At 41.8% G+C, this 26,512-nt stretch overlaps 1 protein-coding gene and 1 long non-coding RNA gene across 5 annotated transcripts in view; one reads left to right on the forward strand and one right to left on the reverse strand.

Annotated features, from left to right (window-relative positions):
* SLC22A4 (solute carrier family 22 member 4) overlaps positions 1-4,362 on the forward strand; it is a 49,130-nt gene extending 44,768 nt beyond the window's left edge. Inside the window, exons 9-10 of the mRNA NM_001168755.1 lie at positions 1,074-1,209; positions 4,287-4,362. Of these exons, the coding sequence (NP_001162226.1) occupies positions 1,074-1,209; positions 4,287-4,362 (212 nt within the window). The remainder of the gene's footprint in view (positions 1-1,073; positions 1,210-4,286) is intronic.
* LOC108586418 overlaps positions 1-26,512 on the reverse strand; it is a 33,532-nt gene that overhangs the window by 3,867 nt on the left and 3,153 nt on the right. For 3 of the 4 annotated variants that reach the window (XR_001903763.2, XR_004183995.1, XR_004183993.1), the window contains exons 2-5: positions 26,241-26,454; positions 14,343-14,549; positions 12,429-12,567; positions 10,035-10,177 (exon numbers count right to left, since the gene is read on the reverse strand). This is a non-coding gene — a long non-coding RNA (uncharacterized LOC108586418). Of the gene's footprint in view, positions 1-2,432; positions 4,295-10,034; positions 10,178-12,428; positions 12,568-14,342; positions 14,550-26,240; positions 26,455-26,512 lie in introns of those variants that run through there. The other variant, XR_004183994.1, reaches the window with a different exon arrangement.

Here is a 26,512-nt window from a genome sequence, read left to right on the forward strand (position 1 = left end):
ACACCTGAGAACATATATGAATTCTCAGGAAAGGTATAATCCAAATCCTTATAGAGAAAGAGAAACATTTTCCTAACTTAAACATATTCTGCACTGTTGCCCTGTGCCACACCTGAGATAGCAGATTATACAGAGTGCTGTTATTTTTCCCTTTGTCCTTCCCTGTACTTTCATACTATGCTCAGACGGTCCAGTGGCCAGACACTGGTACATAAGATAGAGTCCAAGAGCATTTTACTCCACATAGCTACTCCTGTTAGTGACACAGAGGCCTCAGAGAAGCTGCAATAACAATATTTTCCTTATGTTTTGGGTCAAATGAAATCCATGGGTGTGCTGTTCCTCTGTAAGCTCTGTATGTATACACAGGCAAAGCAAGATGAGAATCTGTTGTTCTCCTGTGTGAGTAAAGCTTCATAAAGAAGAGATTACATATTAACCCAAGACATGTAAGTGCTGCAAAAAGAAGCCAAATCCAGGCACACAGTGCCTTTACAGAATGTGCCTGATACTTATTGTTTACTGATTTAATCTGGCATGAAAATAATACTTAGTTGTTGTTTTTTTGTTTGTTTTGTTTTGTTTTGTTTTGTTTTTTGAGTCTCATAGCTCTGTGGACCTAACTTTCCACTGCAGCCTACTAGTTTGGGCAAAAGCAGAGGTCACACCAGACTTATCATGGCCAAAACCCATCCCTGAAACATCCTGGTAAACCTCCTTCTCCTTGATGTCCTCCTATCCCCCATTTCCAATTACCTCTACCTTAAGAAGATAACTCTGGTACGCAAAGAACTCTACCAAAGGAACATCTGTCACATATGACTGAGTAGTAGCTTAGAGGATACCAGTTGACAGGAGAGAATGAAAAGCCTTATGATAATGCAAAAGGATTACAGAAATGCATATTGTCATCTGCCAAAAAGAAACTGATATTTTGCTTACTTTTTTTATCTGAAAATATTCAGATTTAAATCCATTCTCTTATACTGTTCACCACCTTCACAAAATGATGCTCAAGAGTGCCCAGAGAGTCCTTGTATCTGACTGATGTTCTTATGTCCCGTGCTTTATAGGTGCTTACAACAGAATGCTGCCCTACATCGTCATGGGTAGTCTGACTGTCCTGATTGGAATTCTCACCCTTTTTTTCCCTGAAAGTTTAGGAATGACTCTTCCCGAAACCTTAGAGCAGATGCAGAAAGTGAAATGGTAAGTAGAACTTTTAACAAAATGATACCGAAATGCCTTAGGGAGAATATGCATGGAAGAATAGCTAGGAAGGTTCTAAAAGAGAAGAGTAATAAGCAGAGACTAGCTCTATTAGATAATAAAGCATATTGCTGACTGGGCACAGTGGCTCACACCTGTAATCCCAGCACTTTGGGAGGCAGAGGCAGGTGGATCACCTGAGGTCAGGAGTTTGAGACCAGCCTGGCCAACATAGTGCAACCTCGTCTCTAATAAAAATACAAAAAATTAGCCGGGCGCGGTGGCAGTCACATGTAATCCCAGCTACTCAGGACGCTGAGGCAGGAGAACTGCTTGAACCCAGGAGGCAGAGGTTGCAGTGAGCTGAGATCACACCACTGCACTCCAGCCTGGGCAACAAGAGCGAAACTCCATCTCAAATAATAATAATAATAATAATAATAATAATAGGCTGGGCACGGTGGCACATGCCTGTAATCCCAACACTTTGGGAGGCCGAGGTGGGCTGGTCATGAGGTCAAGAGATAGAGACCATCCTGGCCAACACGGTGAAACCCTGTCTCTGAAATACAAAAATTAGCTGGGCGTGGTGGTGCATGCCTGTAGTCCCAGCTACTCATGAGGCTGAGGCAGGAGAATTGCTTGAACCCAGGAGGTGGAGGTTGCAGTGAGCCAAGATCATGCCACTGCACTCCAGACTGGGCAACAGAGCGAGACTCTGTCTCTAAAATAATAATAATGATAAAGCATATTGTTGAGCAATAGTAACTAAAACAGTGTGATAATGGTATAGGACTAGAAACCAGTGGAATGGGACAGAGTTCAGGATAAAATCTAAGAAAATAAAAAATTCACTATGTAATAAAAAGTAGCAAAGTCAAGGGGGAATAGTTATTCAGTAAGAGGTATTAGAACATTCAGCTAGACATTCTGAATAAATTAAAAAGTTGGATCTTTAAAAAATGCATTGGCTGGGCACAGTGGCTCCTACCTGTAATCCCAGCACTTAGGGAGATTGAGGCAGGCAGATTGCTTGAGGTCAGGAGTTCAAGACCAGCCTGGCCAACATGATGAAACCCCATCTCTACCAAAAATACAAAAATTAGCCAGGCGTGGTGGTGCACCCCTGTAATCCCAGCTACTTGGGAGGCTGAGGCAGGAGAATCGCTTGAACCAGGGTGACAGAGGTTGCAGTGAGCCAAGATCGTGCCACTGCACTCCAGTCTGGGTGACAGAGCAAGACTCTGTCTCCAAAAAAAAAAAAAGCATCAAGATAAAATCCAGACAGTTAAAAAATTTAGGCCTAAAAATGTAAAATCATAAATGTACCAGGAGGAAACTAACATTTTTATAACGTTAGAGAAGATCTTACCGAGCATAACATAAAATCAAAGAACCATAAAGGAACAGATTGATATATCTGATTGTACATTTTTAAAATTATTGGCAAGGCAAAAGGAAACCACCCACAAAGGCAAAAGTCAATAAGCCAGGAGAAAATATTTGCTACACAAAATCTAGATGTAAGGCTAATATACCTAATATACAAAAAGCTCATAGCAATCAGTGAGAAAAAGACAAACAGTTCAGTAGGAAAACCAGCAAAGGATAAGAACAGATAGTTTACAGCAGAAGTCACTTCAGGGTCCAATATACACATGAAAAAAGTTATTTGTCCACATTAATAAGGAAATGCAAAAATAAAACAATTCAACCTCATTTTTTTGGCTTATGAGATTGTGCAAGGGTTTTTCTTCTTGACGCGAACCAATTCTGACACCTATTGAGTGTCCTATAATTCAGTTCAATTTTGACAATACCTGAAGTTAGCATCAGACTCCATAGGTGTAAAGACTCAGTCCCACAATACTGCCTCGCTTCACTCGCCACTTGCAAGTGTCAGATCCCCAGGTTACCCACATTTCTCTCTGACTTTCCTACCAAATCTGGGGTTCCAAACAAATCCCCTCCTCGGGTTTGATTATTTGCTAGAATGACTCACAGCACTCAGAACACTGACCACTTTATAAGAAACACTGGTTTCTTATAAAGGATACAAATGAACAGCCAGATGAAGAGGTACATGTGGAGAGGTCTGGAAAGGTCCTGAGTGCAGAGGTTCTGTCCCTGTGGAGTTAAATAAGGTGCACTGCCCTCCTGGCACATGGATGTGGTCACCAACTCGGAAGCTCTCCAAACCCCATCATTTAGAGGTTTTCATGGAGGTTTAGTCACATTGGCATGATGGATTAAGTCTATCCCCAGCCTCTCTCCTCTCCCCAGAGTTTCCAGGTTTCTAATCAAGGCTTGGTCTTCTGGTGACCAGCCCCCACCCTGAAGCTATCTAAGGGCCCTGCCAAGGGTTGCCTCATTAGAACAACAGAAGCTCTTATCACCCCCTATCACTCCGGAAATTATAAGAGATTTAGGATCTCCGTGTCAGGAACCAGGGACAAAGACCAGTATCTTTTTATGACACCACAGCCAACATTTAAAAGATTAGTAGTATTTAGGAGAAGTTTAGAGTTTTGAGTAACACTGCCTGGCTTTAAATCCCAAATCTACTGCAAACATTTGGGCATATCACTTAATATTCACTAAGCCTCAGTATTCCCATCTGCTATATGGGATATTTCATATGGCTATTTTGAGGTGACAAAACATAAAGTGTTCTCAGTGCCTGGCCTTGATAAAGGTAACTCTGCATGTGAACTAATTCTGATCCCTGACAGAACATTTACAGCAAAAAAGTGCCCATTTTTGATAAGTTGTTTTGTTCTAATGATAGAACTACTTCTGTAACAACTTTAATTGCCAAGAATTTCATGCCTCCCTCTCTATCATTTGCTTGGGAAAACTGTGAAAGAGTTTAAATTCTGGCTTCTATACTTAATTAAGAAAGTGGCCTCAGATGTTTAAAAGCATAAAATACTAGATCTACACTATGAGGTTCTCATTAGAGTTCAAAGAGTTACTTGTTCATTGATTGGAGAAATATTTTTCAATGTCAGTTTGGAGCGTTTTGAGGAGGAAAGTCTTGAATATTTAATTTTCTTTAGCATCTATTTTATTTTCAGGTTCAGATCTGGGAAAAAAACAAGAGACTCAATGGAGACAGAAGAAAATCCCAAGGTTCTAATAACTGCATTCTGAAAAAATATCTCCCCCATTTGGTGAAGTGAAAAACAGATAAATAAGACTCTGTGGAGAAATCCGTTGTTCCCGCTGAAATGGACTGACTGTAATGATTGACACTAAAATGAACCTTGCTATCAAGAAATGCTCGTCATACAGTAAACTCTGGAGAATTCTTCCAGATAATGTCCTTGCTTTGCAAACCAACCATTTCTAGAGAGTCTCCTTACTCATTAATTCGATGAAATGGATTGGTAAGAGGTCTTGAAAACATGTTAGTCAAGGACTGGTAAAATATATATAAAGATTAACCCTCGTTTCCAATTATACAAATACTATCCAAATAAAAATAACATCATTTTATTAATGCAAATATTAGGTGACAACAATGTGTGTGTGTGTGTACATTTGGAAGCAAACCAGCACATTCAAAATTATAGTAGTTTCTGAAGTGAACCAAATGATTATACACAGCATTCCTATCCAAAAAACCTTACAAACTCCTTTGAGAGGGATTGATGGCTGTTAGAGGAAAAACCAAACCATTTTTTACCCTCTACTGTCACACTCAACCCGCAATACTTCTGTGACCAGATGTGGTGGGGGGCTCCTCACACACCAAGCAATTCTCCAGCAGATACCAACAGGGTGCTCTCTAATGGAATTCAGCTCTGACCCTATCTGCGGGAGACAGTATCAGATCCCACAGGTTGTGTGCTCTGTCCCTCTTCAGATGCCATTCGAACGTCCAAGCCACACGCACCTCTGACCTACCAGCTACAAACCAGGGTTTCTATAGCCCCCTTCTTGGGTTCAATTAATTTGCTAGAAAGGCTCACCAAATTCAGCTAAACCTTTACATTTTCCAATTTATTATAAAGGATACAGATGAACAGCCAGATGAAGCAGCATGTAGGGCTAGGTCTGGAAGGATTCTAAGTGCAAGAGCTTCTGTCCCAGTGAAGCTGGGGTGCAGTGCCCTCCCAGCTTGTGGACACATTTACTGGAAGTTCCTCAAATCTTGTTGTTCAAGAGTTTTAGAGAGCTTGATCTCCAGCACCTTCCCCACCCAGAGGTCAGTGGGTAGAGCTGAAAGTTCCAACCCTCTAATTCCTCAAATGACCGGTCTTTCCAGGGACTAGCCCCATCATAAGAATACCTAGGGCCCCACATTAAGTAACCTCATTAGCATAAACTCAGGAGTTATCTAATCCAAGGGGCTCATTATGACTAATGAGATACTCCTACCACTCAGGAAGTTCTAGAGGTTTGGGGAACTCTATGACAAGAACTGAGACAAAGACCAGGTATCCATATTTCATATTATACCACAATGGCAGATGTTAATTGTATTTTAGCCTGGCTCATCTGGCCAATCTGCCTGCAAGAAGGCAGCAAGGCAGCTCCTAGCTACAGTTTCAGCAGCTATACCTCACAGCCCTTACACCATTAAATGGTCCCCATTTGTTGTGCTCTTGTTGAGCATGTGACTAAATCTCCTGTTTCCTAAAAATGGCTTAAGATATATTTTGCTAGTAGATAAAAAATCAGAAAAAATGCACAAACCAGTTAGATTGATAGAGGTTGTTTATGTGCCTCACAGCCAAGAGAGATGTGCACCAAGGAGGAAATCATCAAATCTGACAATATGGAAAGCCTTTGAAACTGTTCTTTTCCTAAGCACGGTATTCAGCTGTGTCCTCTTGAACCTGTATCTATCAGGTCAACAGCTTTAGCCCATTCTGCATGATATTGGCGGTAGGTTTGTCATAAATAGCTCTTATTATTTTGAGATACATTCCATCAACACCTAGTTCATTGACAGTTTTTAGCATGAAGGGCTTTTGAATTTTGTCGAAGGCCTTTTCTGCATCTATTGAGATAATCACGCAGTTTTTGTCTTTGGTTCTGTTTACATGATGGACTACGTTCATTGATTTGCATATGTTGAAACAGCTTTGCATCCCAGGGATGAAGCCGACTTGATCGTGGTGGATGAGGTTTTTGATGTGCTGCTGGATTCAGTTTGCCAGTATTTTATTGAGGATTTTCGCATCGATGTTCATCAGGGATATTGGTCTAAAATTCTCTTTCTTTGCTGTGTCTCTGCCAGGCTTTGGTATCAGGATGATGCTGGCCTCATAAAATGAGTTAGGGAGGATTCCCTCTTTTCTATTGATTGGAATAGTTTCAGAAGGAATGGTACCAGCTCCTCTTTGTACCTCTGGTAGAATTTGGCTGTGAATCTCTCTGGTCCTGGCCTTTTTTTGGTTGGTAGGCTATTAATTATTGCCTCAATTTCAGAGCCGGTTATTGGTGTATTCAGAGATTCAACTTCTTCCTGGTTTAGTCTTGGGAGGGTGTATGTGTCCAGGAATTTATCCATTTCTTCCAGAGTTTCTAGTTTATTTGCATAGAGGTGTTTATAGTATTCTCTGATGGTAGTTTGTATTTCTGTGGGATTGGTGGTGATACCCCTTTATAATTTTTTATACCATCTATTTGATTCTTCTGTCTTTTCTTCTTTATTAGTCTTGCTAACGGTCTATCAATTTTGTTGATCTTTTCAAAAAACGAGCTCCTGGATTCATTGATTTTTTTTTTTGAAGGGATTTTATGTCTCTATCTCTTTCAGTTCTGCTCTGATCTTAGTTATTTCTTGCCTTCTGCTAGCTTTTGAATTTGTTTACTCTTGCTTCTCTAGTTCTTTTAACTGTGATGTTAAGGTGTCGATTTTAGATCTTTCCTGCTTTCTCTTGTGGGCATTTAGTGCTATAAATTTCCCTATACACACTGCTTTAAATGTGTCCCAGAGATTCTGGTACATTGTGTTTTTGTTCTCATTGTTTTCAAAGAACGTCTTTATTTCTGCCTGCATTTCATTATTTACCCAGTAGTCATTCAGGATCAGGTTGTTCAGTTTCCATGTAGTTGTATGGTTTTGAGTGAGTTTCTTAATCCTGAGTTCTAATTTGATTACACCGTGATCTGAGAGACAGTTTGTTGTGATTTCTGTTCTTTTACATTTGCTTAGGAGTGCTTTACTTCCAACGATGTGGTCAATTTTGGAATAAGTGTGATGTGGTGCTTGAGAAGAATGTATATTCTGTTGATTTGGGGTGGAGAGTTCTATAGATGTCTATTAGGTCTGCTTGGTGCAGATCTGAGTTCAAGTCCTGGATATCCTTGTTAACCTTCTGTCTCGTTGATCTGTCTAATATTGACAGTGGGGTGTTAAAGTCTCCCATTATTATTGTGTGGGAGTCTAACTCTCTTTGTAGGTCTCTAAGGACTTGCTTTATGAATCTGGGTGCTCCTGTATTGGTTGCATATATATTTGGGATAGTTAGTTCTTCTTGTTGAATTGATCCCTTTACCATTATGTAATGGCCTTCTTTGTCCCTTTTGATCTTTGTTGGTTTAAAGTCTGTTTTATCAGAGACTAGGATTGCAACCCCTGCTTTTATTTGCTTTCCATTTGCTTGGTAGATCTTCCTCCATCCCTTTATTTTGAGCCTATGTGTGTCTCTTCACATGAGATGGGTCTCCTGAATATAGCACACTGATTGGTCTTGACTCTTTATCCAATTTGCCAGTCTGTGTCTTTTAATTGGGGCATTTAGCCCATTTACATTTAAGGTTAATATTGTTATGTGTGAATTTGATCCTGTCAAAATGACGTTAGATGGTTATTTTGCCTGTTAGTTGATGCAGTTTCTTCATAGCATCGAAGGTCTTTACAATTTGGCATATTTTTGCAGTGACTGGTACCAATTGTTCCTCTCCATGTTTAGTGCTTCTAAATTAAACATGTAAGGCACGGCTGTTGGTGACAAAATCTCTCAGCGTTTGCTTGTCTGTAAAGGATTTTATTTCTTCTTCACTTATGAAGCTTAGTTTGGCTTGATATGAAATTCTGGGTTGAAAATTCTTTTCTTTAAGAATGTTGAATATTGACCCCCACTCTCTTCTGGCTTGTAGGGTTTCTGCTGAGAGATCCACTGTTCGTCTGATGGGCTTCCCTATGTGGATAACCCAGCCTTTCTCTCTGACTGCCCTTAACATTTTTTCCTTCATTTCAACCTTGGTGAATCTGACAATTATGTGTCTTGGGGTTGCTCTTCTAGAGGAGTATCTTTGTGGTGTTCTCTGTATTTCCTGAATTTGAATGTTGGCCTGCTTTGCTAGGTTGGGGAAGGTCTCCTGGATAACAGCCTGAAGAGTGTTTTCCAACTTGGTTCCATTCTCCCCGTCACTTTCAGGTACACCAATCAAATGTAGATTTGGTCTTTTTACATAGTCCCATATTTCTTGGAGGATTTGTTCGTTTCCTTTTACTCTTTTTTCTCTAATCTTCTCGATTTATTTCATTAATTTGATCTTCAATCCCTGATACCCTTTCTTCCACTTGATCAAATCGGCTATTGAAGCTTGTGCATGCATCACAAAGTTCTTGTGCCATGGTTTTCAGCTCCATCAAGTCATTTAAGGTCTTCTCTGCACTGTTTATTCTAGTTAGCCATTTGTCTTATCTTTTTTCAAGGTTTTTAGCTTCCTTGAGATGGGTTAGAACATCCTTCTTTAGCTTGGAGAAGTTTGTTATTACCGACCTTCTGAAGCCTACTTCTGTTAGCTCATCAAAGTCATTCTCCACCCAGGTTTGTTCTGTTGCTGGCGAGGAGCTGCGATCCTTTGGAGGAGAAGAGGTGCTATGGTTTTTAGAATTTTCAGTTTTTCTGCTCTGGTTTCTCCCCATCTTTGTGGTTTTATCTACCTTTGGTCTTTGATGTTGGTGACCTACAGATGGGGTTTTGGTGTGGCTGTCCTTTTTGTTAATGTTGATGCTATTCCTTTTCTGTTCATCAGTTTTCCTTCTAACAGTGAGGTCCCTCAGCTGCAGGTCTCTTGGAGTTTGCTGGAGGTCTTCTTCAGATACTGTTTGCCTGGGTATCACCAGCAGAGGTTGCAGAACAGCAAATACTGCAGAACAGCCAATATTGCTGCCTGATCCTTCCTCTAGAAGCTTTGTCCCAGAGGGGCACCTGCCTGTATGAGGTGTCAGTCACTCCCTACTGGGAGGTGTCTCCCAGTTAGGATACACAGGGGTCAGGGACCCACTTGAGGAGGCAGTCTGTCTGTTCTCCGAGCTCAAACACCATACTGGGAGAACCACTGCTCTCTTCAGAGTTGTCAGACAGGGACGTTTAAGTCTGCAGACGTTTCTGCTGCCTTTTGTTCAGCTATGCCCTGCCCCCCAGAGGTGGAGACTACAGAGGCAGCCAGCCTCACTGAGCTGTGATGGGCTCCACCCAGTTCGAGTTTCCACAGTCACTTTGTTTACCTACTCAAACCTCAGCAATGGCAGATGCCCCTCCCCATGCCAGGTTGCTGCCTCACAGGTCAATCTCAGACTGTTGTACTAGCAGTGAGCAAAGCTCACTAGCACTGAGCCAGGTACAGCATATAATCTCCTGGTGTGCTGTTTGCTAAGACCTTTGGAAAAGTGCAATATTTGGGCGAGAGTGTCCCGTTTTTCCAGGTACCATCTGTCACAGCTTCCCTTGGCTAGGAAAGGGAAATTCCCTGACTCCTTGCACTTCCCAGGTAAGGCAGTGCCCCGCCCTGCTTTGGCTCACCCTCCATGAGCTGCACCCACTGTCCAACCAATCCCAATGAGATGAACCAGGTACCTCAGTTGGAAATGCAGAAATCACCCATCTTCTGCGCCGATCACACTGGGAGCTGCAGACCAGAGCTGTTCCTATTCGGCCATCTTAGAATGGAATCCTCAATGAGATATTTTAAGAAGTTAAAAAATAATTGTAACGAGCATCTGAAAGAACAAATATGTAATATGTTTAAGAAATTTTTGGAAAAGATCAGTGATAAGGGGAAATGTTCTCTCACATATATAAAAACACACAATGATTACTCTGGGTTTCCTGGAAAACACACACACACACACACACACACACAGGAAAGATAAATCTATCAAAATAGAAGAGGTATGGCAGAAACAGACCCAAGTGTTGAAAAAATTGTAACATATGATAAAGGTGAATTATAAATTATCAAGAAAATGATACATTGTTGAAGACTGGTGCTGAGACAATTGACAAGCTAAAAAACTGGTAAAAATGGAAAAACTGGGGGAATAAATAGTATCTTACCATAAATCACACACCAAATTAATTCCTGATCAACTAAAGAGCCAAATGTAATAAATGTAAATAAAATAGAGCCAAGAATAAATAAATCAAAAGCTAGAAGAAAATATAGGTGATACTTAATTTTAAGATGAATAGGAAATTGAAGATAAGATATATTTTACTATAAACTTTTAAAGAATTCTGTACAACAGAAAATCTTAAAATTAACACAAGTTGGAAAAATATTAACAAAAACATATTGGACAAAATTACCATCCTTTGTACATAGTCATCAATTTTTTTTAATGCTCAGTAATACTGCAGTTAAAGCAAATAGGGCTAAGTACATAGTCTTTGGAGACAAGTGTTCCAGGACCTGACACTGGGTGTGTCCCTTCTCTATCAACTGTGTGACCTCGAGCAAGTTATAATCTTCCCTAAAACTCAGCTTCTTCATCTGTAAAGAGGGATGATAACAGTCCCCTTTGGGTGGACAATGCATGCCGTGCATGAGACAATGCATACTGTGTTTGGCTCCATACCTGGCAAAGATGTCCACATTTTCACTATCTCTCATCTTACTCATGTCCTCATACCCCTTCTTGGCAAGCTTAAATTCCATGCTTAATCATCATAATCAACTTCCTTGCCCCTTTCTTATCTGCCTTGCTTTTGGGGGAACTATAAAGCTGGTTAAATCTAACCTCCCTCCTACTTCTTTCTAGCACCTGCATAGCCAAATGTAGATGGAAAATATATTCCATCTGACTGGTTTCACTTTAAACTGACCATCAGTGACTTCAAGAGGATCCTAATTGTCCTGGTTCATTCTCTATCCTGGAGGACCTTCTTTCTCTTCAGAACTCCATCACCTCCTCCCCCATGCTCACCCTCAGCTGTGCCTTGGCTTCCTATTTCACCTAGAAAATAGAAGCAATGGAGGGAACCTCTACAAGCACCATAATACACCAGCCTAACTCCATCTGTACCCACACACTCTGTCTTTTCTCCTGTTTCTCCTGAATGGTCTCTCCTCCCCCACTGGAGTGCAGTGGCTCACTGCAACCTCTGCCTCGGTTCAAACGATTCTCATGCCTCAACCTCCCAAGTAGCTAAGATTACAGGCATGCACCACCATACCCAGCTAATTTTTGTATTTTTGGTAGAGACAGGTTTTTGCCGTGTTGGCCATGCTAGTATTGAACTCCTGGGCTCAAGTGAGTGGCCTGCCTCGACCTCCCAAAGTGCTGGGATTATAGGTGTGAGCCACCACGCCCGGCCCCAGCCTTATATACTCCTTACCCGCCCTGCCCCCTACTCCTTTACCAACTCAAAAATGTTGCTCTAGCAATTCTCCTGATTCCTCCATCATAAATCTTTTCGCTCTCTACTGGATCTTTCCCATTCAGTATGCAAACAGGCTGTAAAAGCTCTCTCTCGATCCAGTTTCTGCTGTCAGCTCCTGCCCCATATCTCCCTGTCCCTTAGCAGCAAAACTCCTTGGAAGATTGCTATATCTACTTGCTACTTTCAACTTTGTTCTTCCAATTTTCACTTGGCCCCACTACAATTAAGCTTTAGCCCTCACCTTTCACCAGAGCACCTCTATCAAGGTCCCCAGTGACCTGCATGTTTCTGAATTCAATAGTTGATTCATAGTCCTCCTCTTACCTGACCTCTCAAGGCATGTGACAAACTCATTTCTCTTTCATCCTTGAACTGCTTTCTACAACATGACACTTGTGCCGGGCATGGTGGCACACACACCTGTAGTCCCTGCTACTTGGGAGGCTGAGGCAAGAAAAACACTTGAACCCAGAAGGCAGAGGTTATAGTGAGCCGAGATTGTGTCACTGCACTCCAGCCTAGGTGACAGAGTGAGACTCTGTATCAAAAAAAACAACAAAAATGACACTTGCTTGGTTTTCCTCTTACCTTGTTGGCTGCTCTTTAACCATCTAGTGTGCTGGTTTTTCTTCATCTCCGCTACTGCCTAAAATTGGAGCGCCCAGAACTTAGTCTTCGGTCCTCTTCCTTTTTTAAAAAATTCAGTCTCATGGTTTAAATATCATCTCTGCATTGATGAACACCAATACATAAAGAGAAGTAAACTCCAGGCTCACATAATAACTGCCCACTCGATATCCTCACTTGGATACGTAATAGGTGTCTCAAACATAACATGTCAAATTTAACATGTGCTCCTAATTTCATCCCAAATCTGCTTTTCCTGAAGTCCTTCCCAACTCAGAAAATGGGAACTTTATTTTCCTGGCTGCTCTTCCTCTCGTACTCCACATCCAATCTGTCAATAAAGTCTTTTGCCATAATTTCAACATATGTAGAATCCAGTTTCTTGCCTGTATTCTGTTAGCCCCCAGCCAGTCCTTCCTCATTAAGGCTGCTCCTACGCCCCTTCAATCTACTCTCAGCATAGTAGTCAGGGCTATCTCAATTATATCATGTTACTTTTCTGCTCAAAACCTTCCAATCGCTTCCCATCTCAGTCAGATTTTTTAAAAGCCCAAGTCCTTACAATGGTCCATAAGTAGAATGATTACATGTCAGAGTTTGTCCAGGACAGCCCTGGCTTCTCTCCACTGAATTAGTATTAATTTTTTTTTTGTTTTTTGTTTTTTGTTTTTTGTTTTTTTTTTTGAGACGGAATCTCACTGTGTTGCCAGGCTGGAGTACAGTGGCACGATCTCGGCTCACTGCAACCTCTGACTCCCTGGTTCAAGTGATTCTCCTGCCTCAGCCTCCCGAGTAGCTGGGATTACAGGCATGTGCCACCACGCCCAGCTAAATTTTTTTTTTTTTAGTAGAGACGGGGTTTCCCCATGTTGGCCAGGATGGTCTCAATCTCCTGACCTCGTGATCTGCCTGCCTCGGCCTCCCAAAGTACTGGGATTACAAGCGTGAGCCACCGCGCCCAGCCCTAGTGTTAATTATTAATAACCCTCACCTCCACCTTTCATTCTAGAAGTCTTCCAGTTTGGATGACAAATTATATATGGCAATAACCTACAGGTCACATTTGACAGTTTACTTTAAAAGTAAACAGCTTCCAAATTAACCCATCTTGGGAAGGTCTTGTGATTCATGGTGATACCTTGTCCTGAGTAAGGAATCTTACGAGTTCCTCAAATTGTTGATATACTGATCAATGCACCACCTACTGACACTGAAAAGGACACTGATTTATTTCTGAGTCATAAGGTTTTACTGATTGTCTTGCATGTAGACATTTTAGTCTTTATGTTGCAAACTGTAGCCAATTATTGTAACCTTTGTATTGTACCCTCCAATGAAAAAGGAAAACTCCTGTACGAAGAGTCCCCCTCCTTTCTTCTAACTTTCCTATTAAAGCTTTCCAACTTGTAACAGACTCCAGAACACTCTCAACTTTGTTGGTATGTTTTCCTGGGCTTATCCTCACATTTGGCTTACAATAAACCTTTATCAAATCATTTCTGCCTCAACAGCCTTAATTTCACTTGACAGTGGTCACCCAGTTTATAGGGCCCTACTCTAATCTTCATGCCCTCCTTTAGCTCGCTAATTTCATCTCTTATTACTCTCTCCATTGCTTTCTTCATTAAGGCTACCAAGGCTTTGCTATTCTTTGAACATACTAGACATGCTTCTCTATTAGATACGTGTTCCCTCTTCCTAGGAATGCTCTTCCCAGCTATCTACATAGCTTGCTCTCTTACTTCCTTCATGTCTTGGCTTAAATGCCACCTTCTTAATAAACCCTTATCTGATCACACTATTTAAAATTGTATCCTGTTCTCTCTCTGAACTAACTTTATGCATCCCTGCTTCATTTTTCTCCATGGGACTTACCACTCTCTGACATCCTGACTAATTTACTTCTTTGTTGCATTTATCGTCCTTCTTCCTCCACTAGACTGTTAAGTTCCATGAGGAGCACTTCTGTATTCCCAGAAGTTAGAATAGTGCTTGGCTGGTCAAATGGTTGTAACCAGAATGCTGATGGTGATATGGAAAGTGAAGGCGTGGTTGACGAGGTCTCAGATGGAAATGAGGAACCTAGAAATGGAGCAAAGGTCACCTTCATTATGCCCTAGCAAAGAACTTGGCTGCACTTTGTTCATGCTGTAGGGACCTATGAAAGTTTGAACTTCAGAGTGACAACCTAGGGTATCTGGCAGAGGAAATTTCTAAGCAGCAAAGTGTTCAAGAAGCGACATGGCTGCATCTAACTGCCTAACTCAGATGTGAGAGCAAAAAAATGACTTAAAGTTAGAAGTTATATTTAAAGGGGAAGCAGAGTGTAAAAGTTTAGAAAATTTGCAGCCTGGCCATGTGACAGAGAAAGAAGTATCTTCAGTAGAGGAATTCTAGCAGGCTGTGGGGCAACCACTTGCTAGAGAAATTTGAGTAACTAAAAGAGAGCCAGGTACTAATAGCTAAGACAATGGGAAAAAGGCCTTGAAGGCATTTCAGAGACCTAAGGGGCAGCCCTTGCCATCACAGGCACAGGCCCAGAGACCTAGGAGGGAAGAATCGTTTTGTGGGCCAGGCCTGGGGCCCCACGGCTCTGCACAGCCTCCTTGGGACAGTGCTCCCCACATCCAGACTGTTCCAGCTCCAGCTGTGGCTCAAGCGGCCCCAGGCACAGCTCAGGCTGCTGCTCCAAAGGACACAAGCCATATGCTTTGGCAGCTTCCATGTGGTGTTAAGCCTGCAGGCATGCAGACTGTAAGAGTGAAGGAGGCTTGGCAGCCTCTACCTAGATTTCAGAGGATGTATGAGAAAGCCAGGGTGCCCAGCAGGCAGAAGCCTGCTGCAGGGGTGGAACCCTCACAGAGAACCTCTACTAGGGCAGTTTGGAGGGGAAATGTGGGGTTGGAGTCTCCACACAGTCTCCACTGGGGAACTGCCTGGTGGAGCTGTGAGAAAGGCGTCACCACCCTCCAGACCTAAGAATGATAGATCCACTGACAGCTTGCACCCTGTGCCTGGAAAAGCCACAGGCACTCAACTCCAGCCCATAAGAGCAGCTGTAGAGGCCGTACTATGCAAACTACAGGGGCGGAGCTTCCCAAGGCCTTGGGAGCCCACTCCTTGCACCAGTGAGCCCTGGATATGGGACATGGAGTCAAAGGAGATTACTTTGGAGCTTTATAATAATTGCCCTGCTGGGTTTTGAATTTGTATGGAGCTTGTAGCCCCTTTCTTTTGGCCAATTTCTCTTTTGGAATGGGCGTGTTTCCCCAATGCCTATACATCCATTGTAACTTGGAAGTAAATAGCTTGTTTTTGATTTTATAGGCTCATAGGTGGAAGAGACTTGCCTTGTCTCAGATGAGACTTTGAATTTTGGGCTTTTCAGTTAACACTGGAATGAGTTAAGACTTTGGTGAACTCTTGGGAAGGCATGATTGTATTCTGCAACTTGAGAAGGACATGAGATTTGGGAGGGCCAGGGGCAAAATGATATAGTCTGGATATTTATCCCTGTCCAAATCGCATGTGGAAATTTAATCTCCAGTGTTGGAGGTGGGGCCTGGTGGGAGGTGTTTTGGTCATGGGGGCAGATCCCTCACACCTTGTAGCTATCCCCATCATAATAAGTGAGTTCTTGAGAAATCTGGTTGTTTAAGGGTGTGGCACCTCCCCCCACTCTTGCTCCTGTCTTTACCAGGTGACACACCTGCTCCACCTTCACCTTCCAGCATGAGTAAAAGCTCCCTGAGGCCTCCCTAGAAGCTGAGCAGATGCCTAGCGCCACACTTCCTATACAGTCTGTGAAATCATGAGTCAACTAAACCTCTTTTCTTAATAAATTACCCAGTCTCAGGTATTTCTTTATAGTAATGCAAGAATGGCCTAACACACACTGGTTCTACAAAAAAAAAAAAAAAGAAAAAAAATTAATTAATTTTAAAAAATTAGCAGAGTGTGGTAGTATGTGCCTGTAATCCTAAGTTCTTGGGAGGCTGAGATGGGAGGATCCCTTGAGCCCAGGAGTTTGGGGTTGCAGAGTCATGATCATGCCACTGCACTCCAGCCTGGGGCACAGAGTGAGACGCTGTATTTAAAAATATAACATAATAAAATAATAAAATAAACCAGTATATGAGTATTAACCAAAGAATGAGTGAATAAATGAATGAATAAACTGAGTTTTAAAAGCGTGAAAAATAGCCAGGTGTGATGGCTTATGCCTGTAACAACAGCACTTTGGGAGGCCAAGGCAGGAGGATCACCTGAAGCCAGGAGTTTGAGATCAGCCTACCAGCCTGGGCAACAGAGCAAGACTTCATCTCTTTAAAAAAAAAATAAACATATATATGTATGTAACAGCAGGGGGCCAGGGTGGTGGTGAGGAGGCATGAGAAAAAGACCAGAAGAAAGTAGGCTCAGCTGGGCGCAGTGGCTCATGCCTATAATCCCAACATTTCAGGAGGCTAAGGTGGGCAGATCACCCAAAGTTAGGAGTTGGAGACCAACCTGGCCAATATAGTGAAACCCCTATCTCTACTAAAAATACAAAAAAATTAGCTGGGCCTGGTGGCACCTGTCTGTAGTCACAGCTACTCAGGAGGTTGAGGCAGGAAAATCGCTTGAACCTGGGAGGTGGAGATTGCAGTGAGCCAATATCACACTGCACTACAGCCTGGGCAAAGAGAGCAAAACTGTCTCAAAAAAAAAAAAAAAAAAGCCGGGTGCATTGGCTCATGCCTGTAATCCCAACACTTAGGAAGGCTGAGGAGGGCAGATCACATGAGGTCAGGAGTTTGAGACCAGCCTGGCCAACATGGCAAAACCCCATCTCTACTACAAATACAAAAATTAGCAGGGCATGGTGGTGGATGCCTGTAATCCCAGCTACTCGGGAGGCTGAGACAGGAGAATTGCTTGAACCCGGGAGGCAGAGGTTCCAGTGAGCCAAGATCGTGCCATTGCACTCCAGCCTGGGTGACACAGCAAGACTCCATCTCAAGAAAAGAAAAGAAAAGAAAAAAAAAGAAAAGAAAAGAAAAGAAAAGAAAGAAAAGAAAGAAAGAAAGAAGGCTAAGGTATGTTTGGATAGTCAGATTATAGATGACTTCTGTTTTATTTTTTCCAGATTTCCATACTTTACAAATGCTTCACATATTACTTTTATAATCATAAAGAAGTTAAAAAATAAAACTTACTGAGTGTCGACTAAGTGCCAGGTCTTCAGAAGCATAGATGAAGAGCATGAAGAATGCAAATTCATGCATCAGGCTGGGCATGGTGGCTCACGCCAGTAATCCCAGCCCTTTGAGAGGCCAAGGCAGGTGGATCACTTGAGGTCAGGAGCTCAAGACCAGCCTGGCCAACACAGTGAAACCCCGTCTCTACTAAAAAAATACACAATTTAGCCAGGCATGGTAGCAGGTGCCTGTAATCCCAGCTACTTGAGAGGCCGAGGCAGGAGAATCACTTGAACCAGGGAGGCAGAGGTTGCATTGAACCAAGATCACACCACTGCACTCTAGCCTGGGTGACAGAGTGGGACTCTGTCTCAAAAAAAAAAAAAAAAAGCATTACATCAGTGGGCTTAGTCTAGCCTGGTTATAAACTCCTGCTTGTGGCCTCAGCAACTTGCCTAGTGCTCCCCTGGGCCTAAGCCCTGTGGGGCTGAAACCCAGGTCAAAGTCATGTTCTCCAATCTAGAGCTGGGTGTCTCTCCCACTTCCTTTGAGCAGCAATCACCTTTACCCTGATTTAGACCAAGCCAAGCTTGCTATGCTGAGGTAACTTAGCTTATCACCAAGGTTATATTTAACAGACTGCTGAAAGGATTATAAAAAATTATGAGGATTTGAACTATCACCCAATGCCTCTGTCTGTTGGCACAGACAAGTCTAAAGCTTGATTTTGTGAACCTTGAGATGATCTTCCTCCAGCACTGCAAATTTAATCCTTCTCATCTAAAACTCCCATTCTAATGCCCCGCTGTGCTCCTGTCCCTGCAGAGCCCTCCAGCTCACCCTCCTGCAGTTGTCTTCCCTGCAACTGAGTCCTCTGCAACACATATTCCATTGTAGACAAGCAACTCTCCTCTTTCAAGTACATCCCTGGCTGTTCTCTCCATCTTCTTTCCTTGAAAGAGATCTGGCATCCTTCTGAGCACTCCACTTGCCTCATGGCTCTGTCTCTCAAGTGAAGGCTACTCATTTTGCACTATCCATGATTTTGAAAGCCAAGAGTTGAGCAGGCTCTCAGCATTCTTCTTGCTTCCCACTGCCATTTCTAAATCATAACTCCTTCACCTTCACATACATAAAAGACCTGCTCAGGTTTGTGCTGTGCCCTCCTGGTTGCTGTTACCAACATCTGCCTGGTTGGTGATCCACATTCTGTGAGCTCTCTGACACCCAGCCCAAGGTGCTGGTGACTTTTGTGCTCAGGAAGATGAGTAGTGCTATACCTTAGCCTTGCAGTACTTGACCTTCACCTATACTTCACACTCTTGCTGCTGAGGACACACCCTGGGCCACTCATCAGTCACAACAGCTCCATCTCATTCTAGGACCTTTTGTTTTTCTCCCAATCCTTCAGCTCTCATCTGATATCATTTCCTTTCCCTTCCAGTTTATACCTTGTGATCCCTCCAGCCCATTCACACTCTTGCCACTACCCCAGTCCTTTTGTTTACTAGTCTTGCAAAGTCTAAGCTCACAATAAGTCAAACCATTTTACTCTTGACTCTCAATCCAGGATGCTGACTTAAGATACAAGAGAGAAGGGGGACTGTTGATGGGTGCGAGGAAATGTGGGTTGAGAGAGTAACAAGTGGGCTGAGGGTCCAATTGTGATTGGAAATGTAAATGTGTCGAGACACCAACTCACATGGTTGTGTGATTTCCTCCACTGACCCAGGGTAGGAGTACAGTGACCAAATGGTAGGATTTGGGGCCTTGCAGTAGAGGTGAATGGAACGACAAGACAATGAAGGAACTGAGATAGACTGAAGCAAAGGACCATAGTAGTATCTAAATTGAAGAGGAAAGGGAGTAAAAGCATAGCTTCTGTTGGGCCTAGTATGTATATTGTATCCATCTACTTTCTTTTTCTTTATTTGGGGTGTATGGGAACCTGGCACAGTGTTAATAAGACCCAGAGTGTTCAGAAGAGAATGCAAGCCAGGCTAACGAAGGTGGCAGGTATAGCACCATCTCTCCCACACACAAATGTGACTGCGGTGACATGGAGATCTAAAATGATCTAATGCAGCCAGTTGATAAGGGCTCAGGGCTAGATTTCATCTTTCAGGGTAATGAGTTGTAGCATCAGTAATTGAGAGTGCAGGCTTGAAGGCAGGGGGCTACTTTCCAAGAACCCCAGGGGATTCCTGAAACCTCAGATAGTACTGAACACTATATATACTAGGTTTTTTCCTATACATACATACCTAAAATAAAATTTAAGTTATATTATGCAGAGTAAGAGATTAATAATAATAGCTAATAAAATAGAATGATTGTAACAATGTGCTGTAATAAAAGTCATGCAAATGTGCATCTCTCTCTCTCAGAATATTTTATTTTACTGTACTCACCTATTTGGTTTACCCAGTTGGCCGTAGGTAACTGAAACTGCAGAAAACAAAACTGTGGATAAAGGGGTATTAGGGTTTTCCAAAGAAACCCAACTAATAGGATTACAGATATATGTATATATCAATAGGAGGAGACTTACTATGTGAACTGGCTTATGTGATTACAGAGGCTAAGAAGTCCCATGACATGCTATCTGCAAACTGGAGAACCAGGAAAGGTGATGGTGTAATTCAGTCCAAGTCTGAAGGACTGAGGGGAAAAGGGTAAGGTGTAAGTCCCAGAGTTGGAAGATTCAAGAACGAGGAGCTCTGATTTCCTGAAGGCAGGAGAAAATGGATGTCCCAGCTCAAGAAGAGAGAGAACGAGAGAATTTGCCCTTCCTATGCCTTAAAAAAATTATTTTTAAAGAGAAAGGTGTTGCTATGTTGCCCTGGCTGGCCTCAAACTCCTAGGCTCGAGCATCTTCCTGCCACAGCCTTCCAAGTAGCTGGAACTATAGGCACATCCTCTGCCTTTTTGTTCTATGTAAGCAGGAGCCTTCAGTGGATTGGATAATGCCTGACCACATTGGTGAGGGCAGACCATATTTGCTCCGTCTAGTGATTCGAATGCTTGTGAACCTCTCTGGACACATCCTCACAGACACGACCACAAACAATGTTTTACTAGCTATCTCATAAAATTAACCATCATGCAGACAGACCAGGGCTCTAATATGGACCTACCACATGCTAACTATAGCAACTTGGTAAATTACTTTACTTCTCTTTTGTTTCTTTGTCTGTAAAGTGAAGACAAGAATATCAGTCACGTAGAGCTATTGTGAGGATGAAATGAGGTCATGCGCTATTGTTAGTATTATTCTTGCAATAATACAATAGCAGAGCAAATTGATACTTGCCCAGGACCTCCTAATTTCCACCTTAACCTGGCACCTAGCTTAGAAGAACACATTAACATAGTTAATAACTTATATTATCCAAATTTAACTCAGCCAAGACCTCCTGATCTCCTTCGATGGAATTTTACTCTAAGATGACTGTATTCCCTAGGGAAACCTATGTGTTCCTATGTGACTTCTCTCCTGGGTGATTCTGTCCAGACCCATGGCCTTAAATACCATCTATATGTGGATGATTCCTTAATTTATATCTCATTCTGATCTCTTTTATGACCTTCAGACTCATATATCCAGCTGTGTATTTGACATTTTGACTTGGATGTCTAATAGATATCCCAAAATTGCATTCAAAATAAAACTCTTGCACACGCAACAAAAGAAACAATATAAAAATTGGACTACATCAAAAATGTAAAACTTCTGTGTATAAAAGGATATAATCAATAGTGAAAAGGCATGGAATGGGAGAAAATATTTGCAAATCATATATCTGATAAGTGGTTCAGATCCCAAATATATAAAGAACTCCTGCAATTCAACAACAACAAAAAACCTGATTTCAAAATGGGCAAAAGACTTGAGTAGACATTTCTCCAAAGAAAATACATAAATTGCCAATAAGCACATGAAAAGATGCTCAACATAATTAATCATTAGGGAAATGCAAATCAAATCACAATGAAATACCACTTTATACCCATTAGGATAGTTTCTCTAAAAAAAACAAAAACAAACAAAACAACAACAACAAAACCACAGAAAATAACAAGTATTGGTGAGGACGTGGAGAAACTGGAACTGTTGTGCACTGTTGGTGGGAATGTGAAACGGTACAGCTATCGGGGAAAACAGTATGGCAATTCCTTAAAAAAATTAAACATACAATTACCACATTATCCAGTAATTCCACTTCTGGGTATATACCCAAAGAATTAAAAGCAAGTACTCAAACATGTACTTGTACATATACATTCACAGCAGCATTAGTCACAATAGTCTAAAGATGGAAGCAACCCAAGTGTCCATCAATGGATGAATGGGTAAACAAAATGTAGTATACGCATATAATGGCATATTATTCAGTCTTCAAAAGGAAGGAAATTCTGACATATGCTACAACATGGATGAACCTTGAAGACATTATGCTAAGTGACATAAAAGCGAGTCACAAAAGGACAAATACTATGTGATTCCACTCTAAGAGAGTAGTCAAATTCATAGAGACTTCTGTATTATAGAATGGTTTTCAGGGGCTAGGGTAAGGAGGGGAGTGGGGAGTTATTGTTTAGTAGGTACAGTGTTTCAATTTTGCAAGATGAAAAGAGCTCTCTACAGATGGAGGATGGTGATGGTTGCACAATGTGAATGTACTTAATGCACTTAAGAGTGGTTAAAATGGTAAATTTAATGTTATGTGTATTTCACCACAGTTTTTAAAAAGCAAAAAATAAATATAAAAAGCTCTTAATTTCCCAAACCCCCACCCCACCAAATCTCCTCATTTCAAAAACAAACATGAAAAGCTACAAAATTGCTCAGGCTAAAAATTCAGGAATCATTCTTAATTTCCTTCCTTCATGCCCATATCCAATAGCAAATCATGTCACCTTTTTCTTCCAAAAATATTCTGAATTTATCCATTTATCTCTTCCATAGTTACCACTCTACTTCAGGCCATCATAAGCTCTTGCCTATAATGCTGCAATGCTTTCTAATCAGTCAACCTGCTTTCATTCTTGTCCTCTACAGTCCCTTCTCTATATAGCAGCCAGAATGTTCCTTTTATGCTAGAAATAAGACCTGATGCTTTTCTCTGCTTGAAAATACTCTGATAGGCCAGGCACAGTGGCCCATGCCTATAATCCCAGCACTTTGGGAGGCCAAAGTGGGCAGAGTTCAAGACCAGCCTGGGCAACATGGCAAAATCCCATCTCTACAAAAAATACAAAAATTAGCCAGGTGTGGTGCGTGTAGTCCCAGCTACTGGGGAGGCTGAGGTGTGAGGATCGCTTGAGCCCAGGAGGCAGAGGTTGCAGAGAGTCGAGATCATGCCACTGCATTCCAGCCTGGGTGACAGTGAGACCCTGTCTCAAAAAGAAAAAAAGAAAATATTCTGGTAATGATGCACCTAGAATAAAATCCAAACTCCTTGCCACTATCTACAAGGCACTAGACAATCTGGCTTCCATAAAAACTGGCCTCCTGCCAATGTCGCTGACTTATGTTCCAACACTATTTACTTTGATCACTATGTTCTAGTCACGCTGGTCTTCCCTCTGTTACTTAGTCACCCTGAGCACATCTCTTACCTCACAGTCTTTGTACTTGCTGCTCTTCTGCTTAGTACACCTGCTTCCCAGATCTTCACATGACAGATTCCTTCTTACCCTTTGCCTCTCAGCTCAGACATCACCTTCTCAAAAACATGTTCACTTACCATTCATCTAAAGCAGCTACCCAATGACTGTCATTCTATACCATTACTCTCTTTTCTTTCTCCTTGGCACTTACCACTACTTGACATTTGTATTTATTTGTACAAGTTTATTGTCAGCCTCTCCATCCTCCAAGTAAAATGTGAGCGCCATGAGAACAGATAGCTTGTTTCTTTCCTCAATTCCCAGAACTCAGAACAGTGTTTGGCACACATCAGTCTATTCATATATTTGCCAAATGAACGAAGAAGTGAAAACCACTAGTGACCCAATTGTCCTGCCATGTCATATATATACACAAAACTCTTTTGGGAAAACTCATATTTCTATGTTGGCCCTCACTAATGTCTTTCCATCTAGTCTAGAATGCAATAACCAGTCTTTAAAATGTAAGCAGCATATTTCACATTTCATTTTTGCAGGTATCTCTGAAGGCAATGACTTTACATTTCTACTATTGCAAATAGGATGGTCAAGTTTGTTGCAATGCACAACTTTTTCTGCGAAATTCAAAAACTGTCCTGTACCTCTTGAAGCCAAATGGTGAGGTTTCACATTGGAAATTACACTCATCTAAAGAAACAGTCTGGACATTTAAGTCCTTAAACAGTTGTTCAAAGTATTTTATTACATACTTTTTCTAGTCTTCAGAATGTTTCAAGGTCCATTGTCTTCAAGGCTAGTTACCTATCTGTCCAGGCCAAACAAACTGGAGTTAAAATGCAGAATCACGTAACAGCAGAAATGTGATTTCTCATTCTACTGTGCAACCCAACAGAATTGTGCCAAGTCTTGCTAGGCTACCACTGTTCTACTGTGCCCAATGCCAATATGCATTGGGGTGATGACATCCCACTTGGGATGTTGTCTGATGACATAGACAGACTTCTCTGTTTCTCCACTCTTGGGTCATAATTCAATGTTCTGAGGCTGAGGCAAATAATGTCTTACAGGGATTTTGACAAGAAAAAAAAAATAGCTATTTCAGACTTTGTTCAAGTTCCCCTTGTATGTCAGACCCCATTGATTTCAGTAGGGATGGCACCATGTTCAAGAGGCTGAAGAGATCTAGAATCAGAAACTGAGACATAAGGTTTATTGAGAGGACTTACAGTACAGGGAAGTCCAGTGGCAGTGGGCTGGACAGGAGAACCAAAACTCCTTGTAAAAAGCATGCAGTTGGCCAGGCATGGTGGCTCATACCTGTAATCCCAGCACTTTGGGAGGCTGAGGTGGGTGGATCACCTGAGGTCAGGAATTTGAGACTAGACTGACCAACATGGTGAAACACTGTCTCTACTAAACACAAAAAAATTAGCCGGGCCTGGTGGTGGGCACCTGTAATCCCAGCCACTTGGGAGGCTAAGGCAGGAGAATCACTTGAACCCGGGAGGCAGAGGTTACAGTGAGCCGAGATTGTACCATTGCACTCCAGCCTGGGCAACAACAGCAAAAACTCTGTCTCAAAAAAACAAAAACAAACAAAGAGACATGCAGTTTATATAACACTTTTACTTAACACCTTTCCCCTAGCAACCTCTACCAGGCAACCTTCATTTTACCTAAAACAAAGGGCTTTGATCGCCTAGTAGGGCCTGCATTCTACAGGATGGGCTGGGGGTGGGAGTGGTTCAGAAGTTTGTCATAGATAAGAAATGAAATCTCTGGGTTGGCCACTCCCAGATTCCTTATCTCGGAGCTCTGAACACACATTCTTCTTAGACCATAGGGTCATTCTTCAGGTATGCATAAGTTATTGCTGCCAAGTGCATCCGTCAGGTGCATCTGCCATATGATCCTTACTAGAAGCATCCAAACACAGATTTGCGGGATCTACAGCAGACACCAGACAGACCCTCTGAATCATTTTCTACTCTGATGCTGAAGATATAATATTGGACTAAGCTTGTGCCTTCTACTCTTTTTTTTTTTTTTTTTTTTTTTGAGACAGAGTCTTACTCTGTTGCCCAGGTTGGAGTGCAGTGCAGATCTTGGCTCACTGTAACCTCCACCTCCCAGGCTCAGGTGATCCTCTCACCTCAGCCTCCCAAGTAGCTGTGACTACAGAAGTGTGCCACCACATCTGGCTAATTTTTGTATTTTTAGTAGATACAGGGTTTCACCATGTTGCCTAGGCTGGTCTCAAACTCCTAACCTCAGGTGATCCGCCCTCCTCAGCCTGCCAAAATGCTGGGATTACAAGTATGAGCCACTGCATCCAGCCTACTCTTTTCTTGAAGGAGGAGTTTGTTCTTTGGAGGCTTTCCCTTCCTCAGGCAAGTAATTGCTGACTATTCCAGCCTACATAACGTCCAGACATATCCAAATCTGTGGAGAACATACAGTTCTTAAGGTATTTATTTGGAGTCAATAATCAAAGTAAAACTAATAATTATAGCTAATATTTAGTTTGTAGTTAATATATGCTAGGAGCTTGAGCTAAGCACTACCATCCCAGGACACTGAGGCTTAAAACACTTTTAAAATTTGTTCAAGCTCACAAGCTTGAAATTGAAGAAGAAAGCAATTGAATATTGGTCTTTCTACTACCATACATCCAGAGCTATGCACTTAACCAATACAACATACTGTCTCTTATTGCACAAGTAATTACAAGGTTCATCTGTAAAATTCTATTCTGTAGAATAGAGGGGAAAACAAATTAAGGAATTACGGATGTTTATTCTTCTGAGCTTTAATTTAACATATTGTTTGATTAAAATAATTTATATATTAGTTATCTATTGCCACATAATACAATACCTCAAAATTTAACATTTTAAAACAACAAATATTCATTATTTCTCAGAGTTTCTGAGGATCAGGAATGTGGGAGTCACTTAACTGAGTGGTTCTGGTCCAGAAGACTCCCATGAAGTTGCAGTTAACCTGCCAGTAGTCATCTCAACAACCAACTGATGCTGAAGGAGCTACTTCCAAGTTCACTCAAGATTGTTGGTGGGCCTCAGTTTCTCATTAAATGCTGGCTGGAGACTTCATTCCTTGACATCACATGGACCCCTCAAAGGGCTGCTTATAACATGACAGCTTGCTTGTCTCTGAGCAAGAGAAAGAGAAAAAGAACATCCATGATGGACATCTTTTATAATGTAATTA

Source organism: Papio anubis, chromosome 5 (genome assembly GCF_008728515.1).
Source record: "Papio anubis isolate 15944 chromosome 5, Panubis1.0, whole genome shotgun sequence".
Taxonomy (NCBI): Eukaryota; Metazoa; Chordata; class Mammalia; order Primates; family Cercopithecidae; genus Papio; species Papio anubis.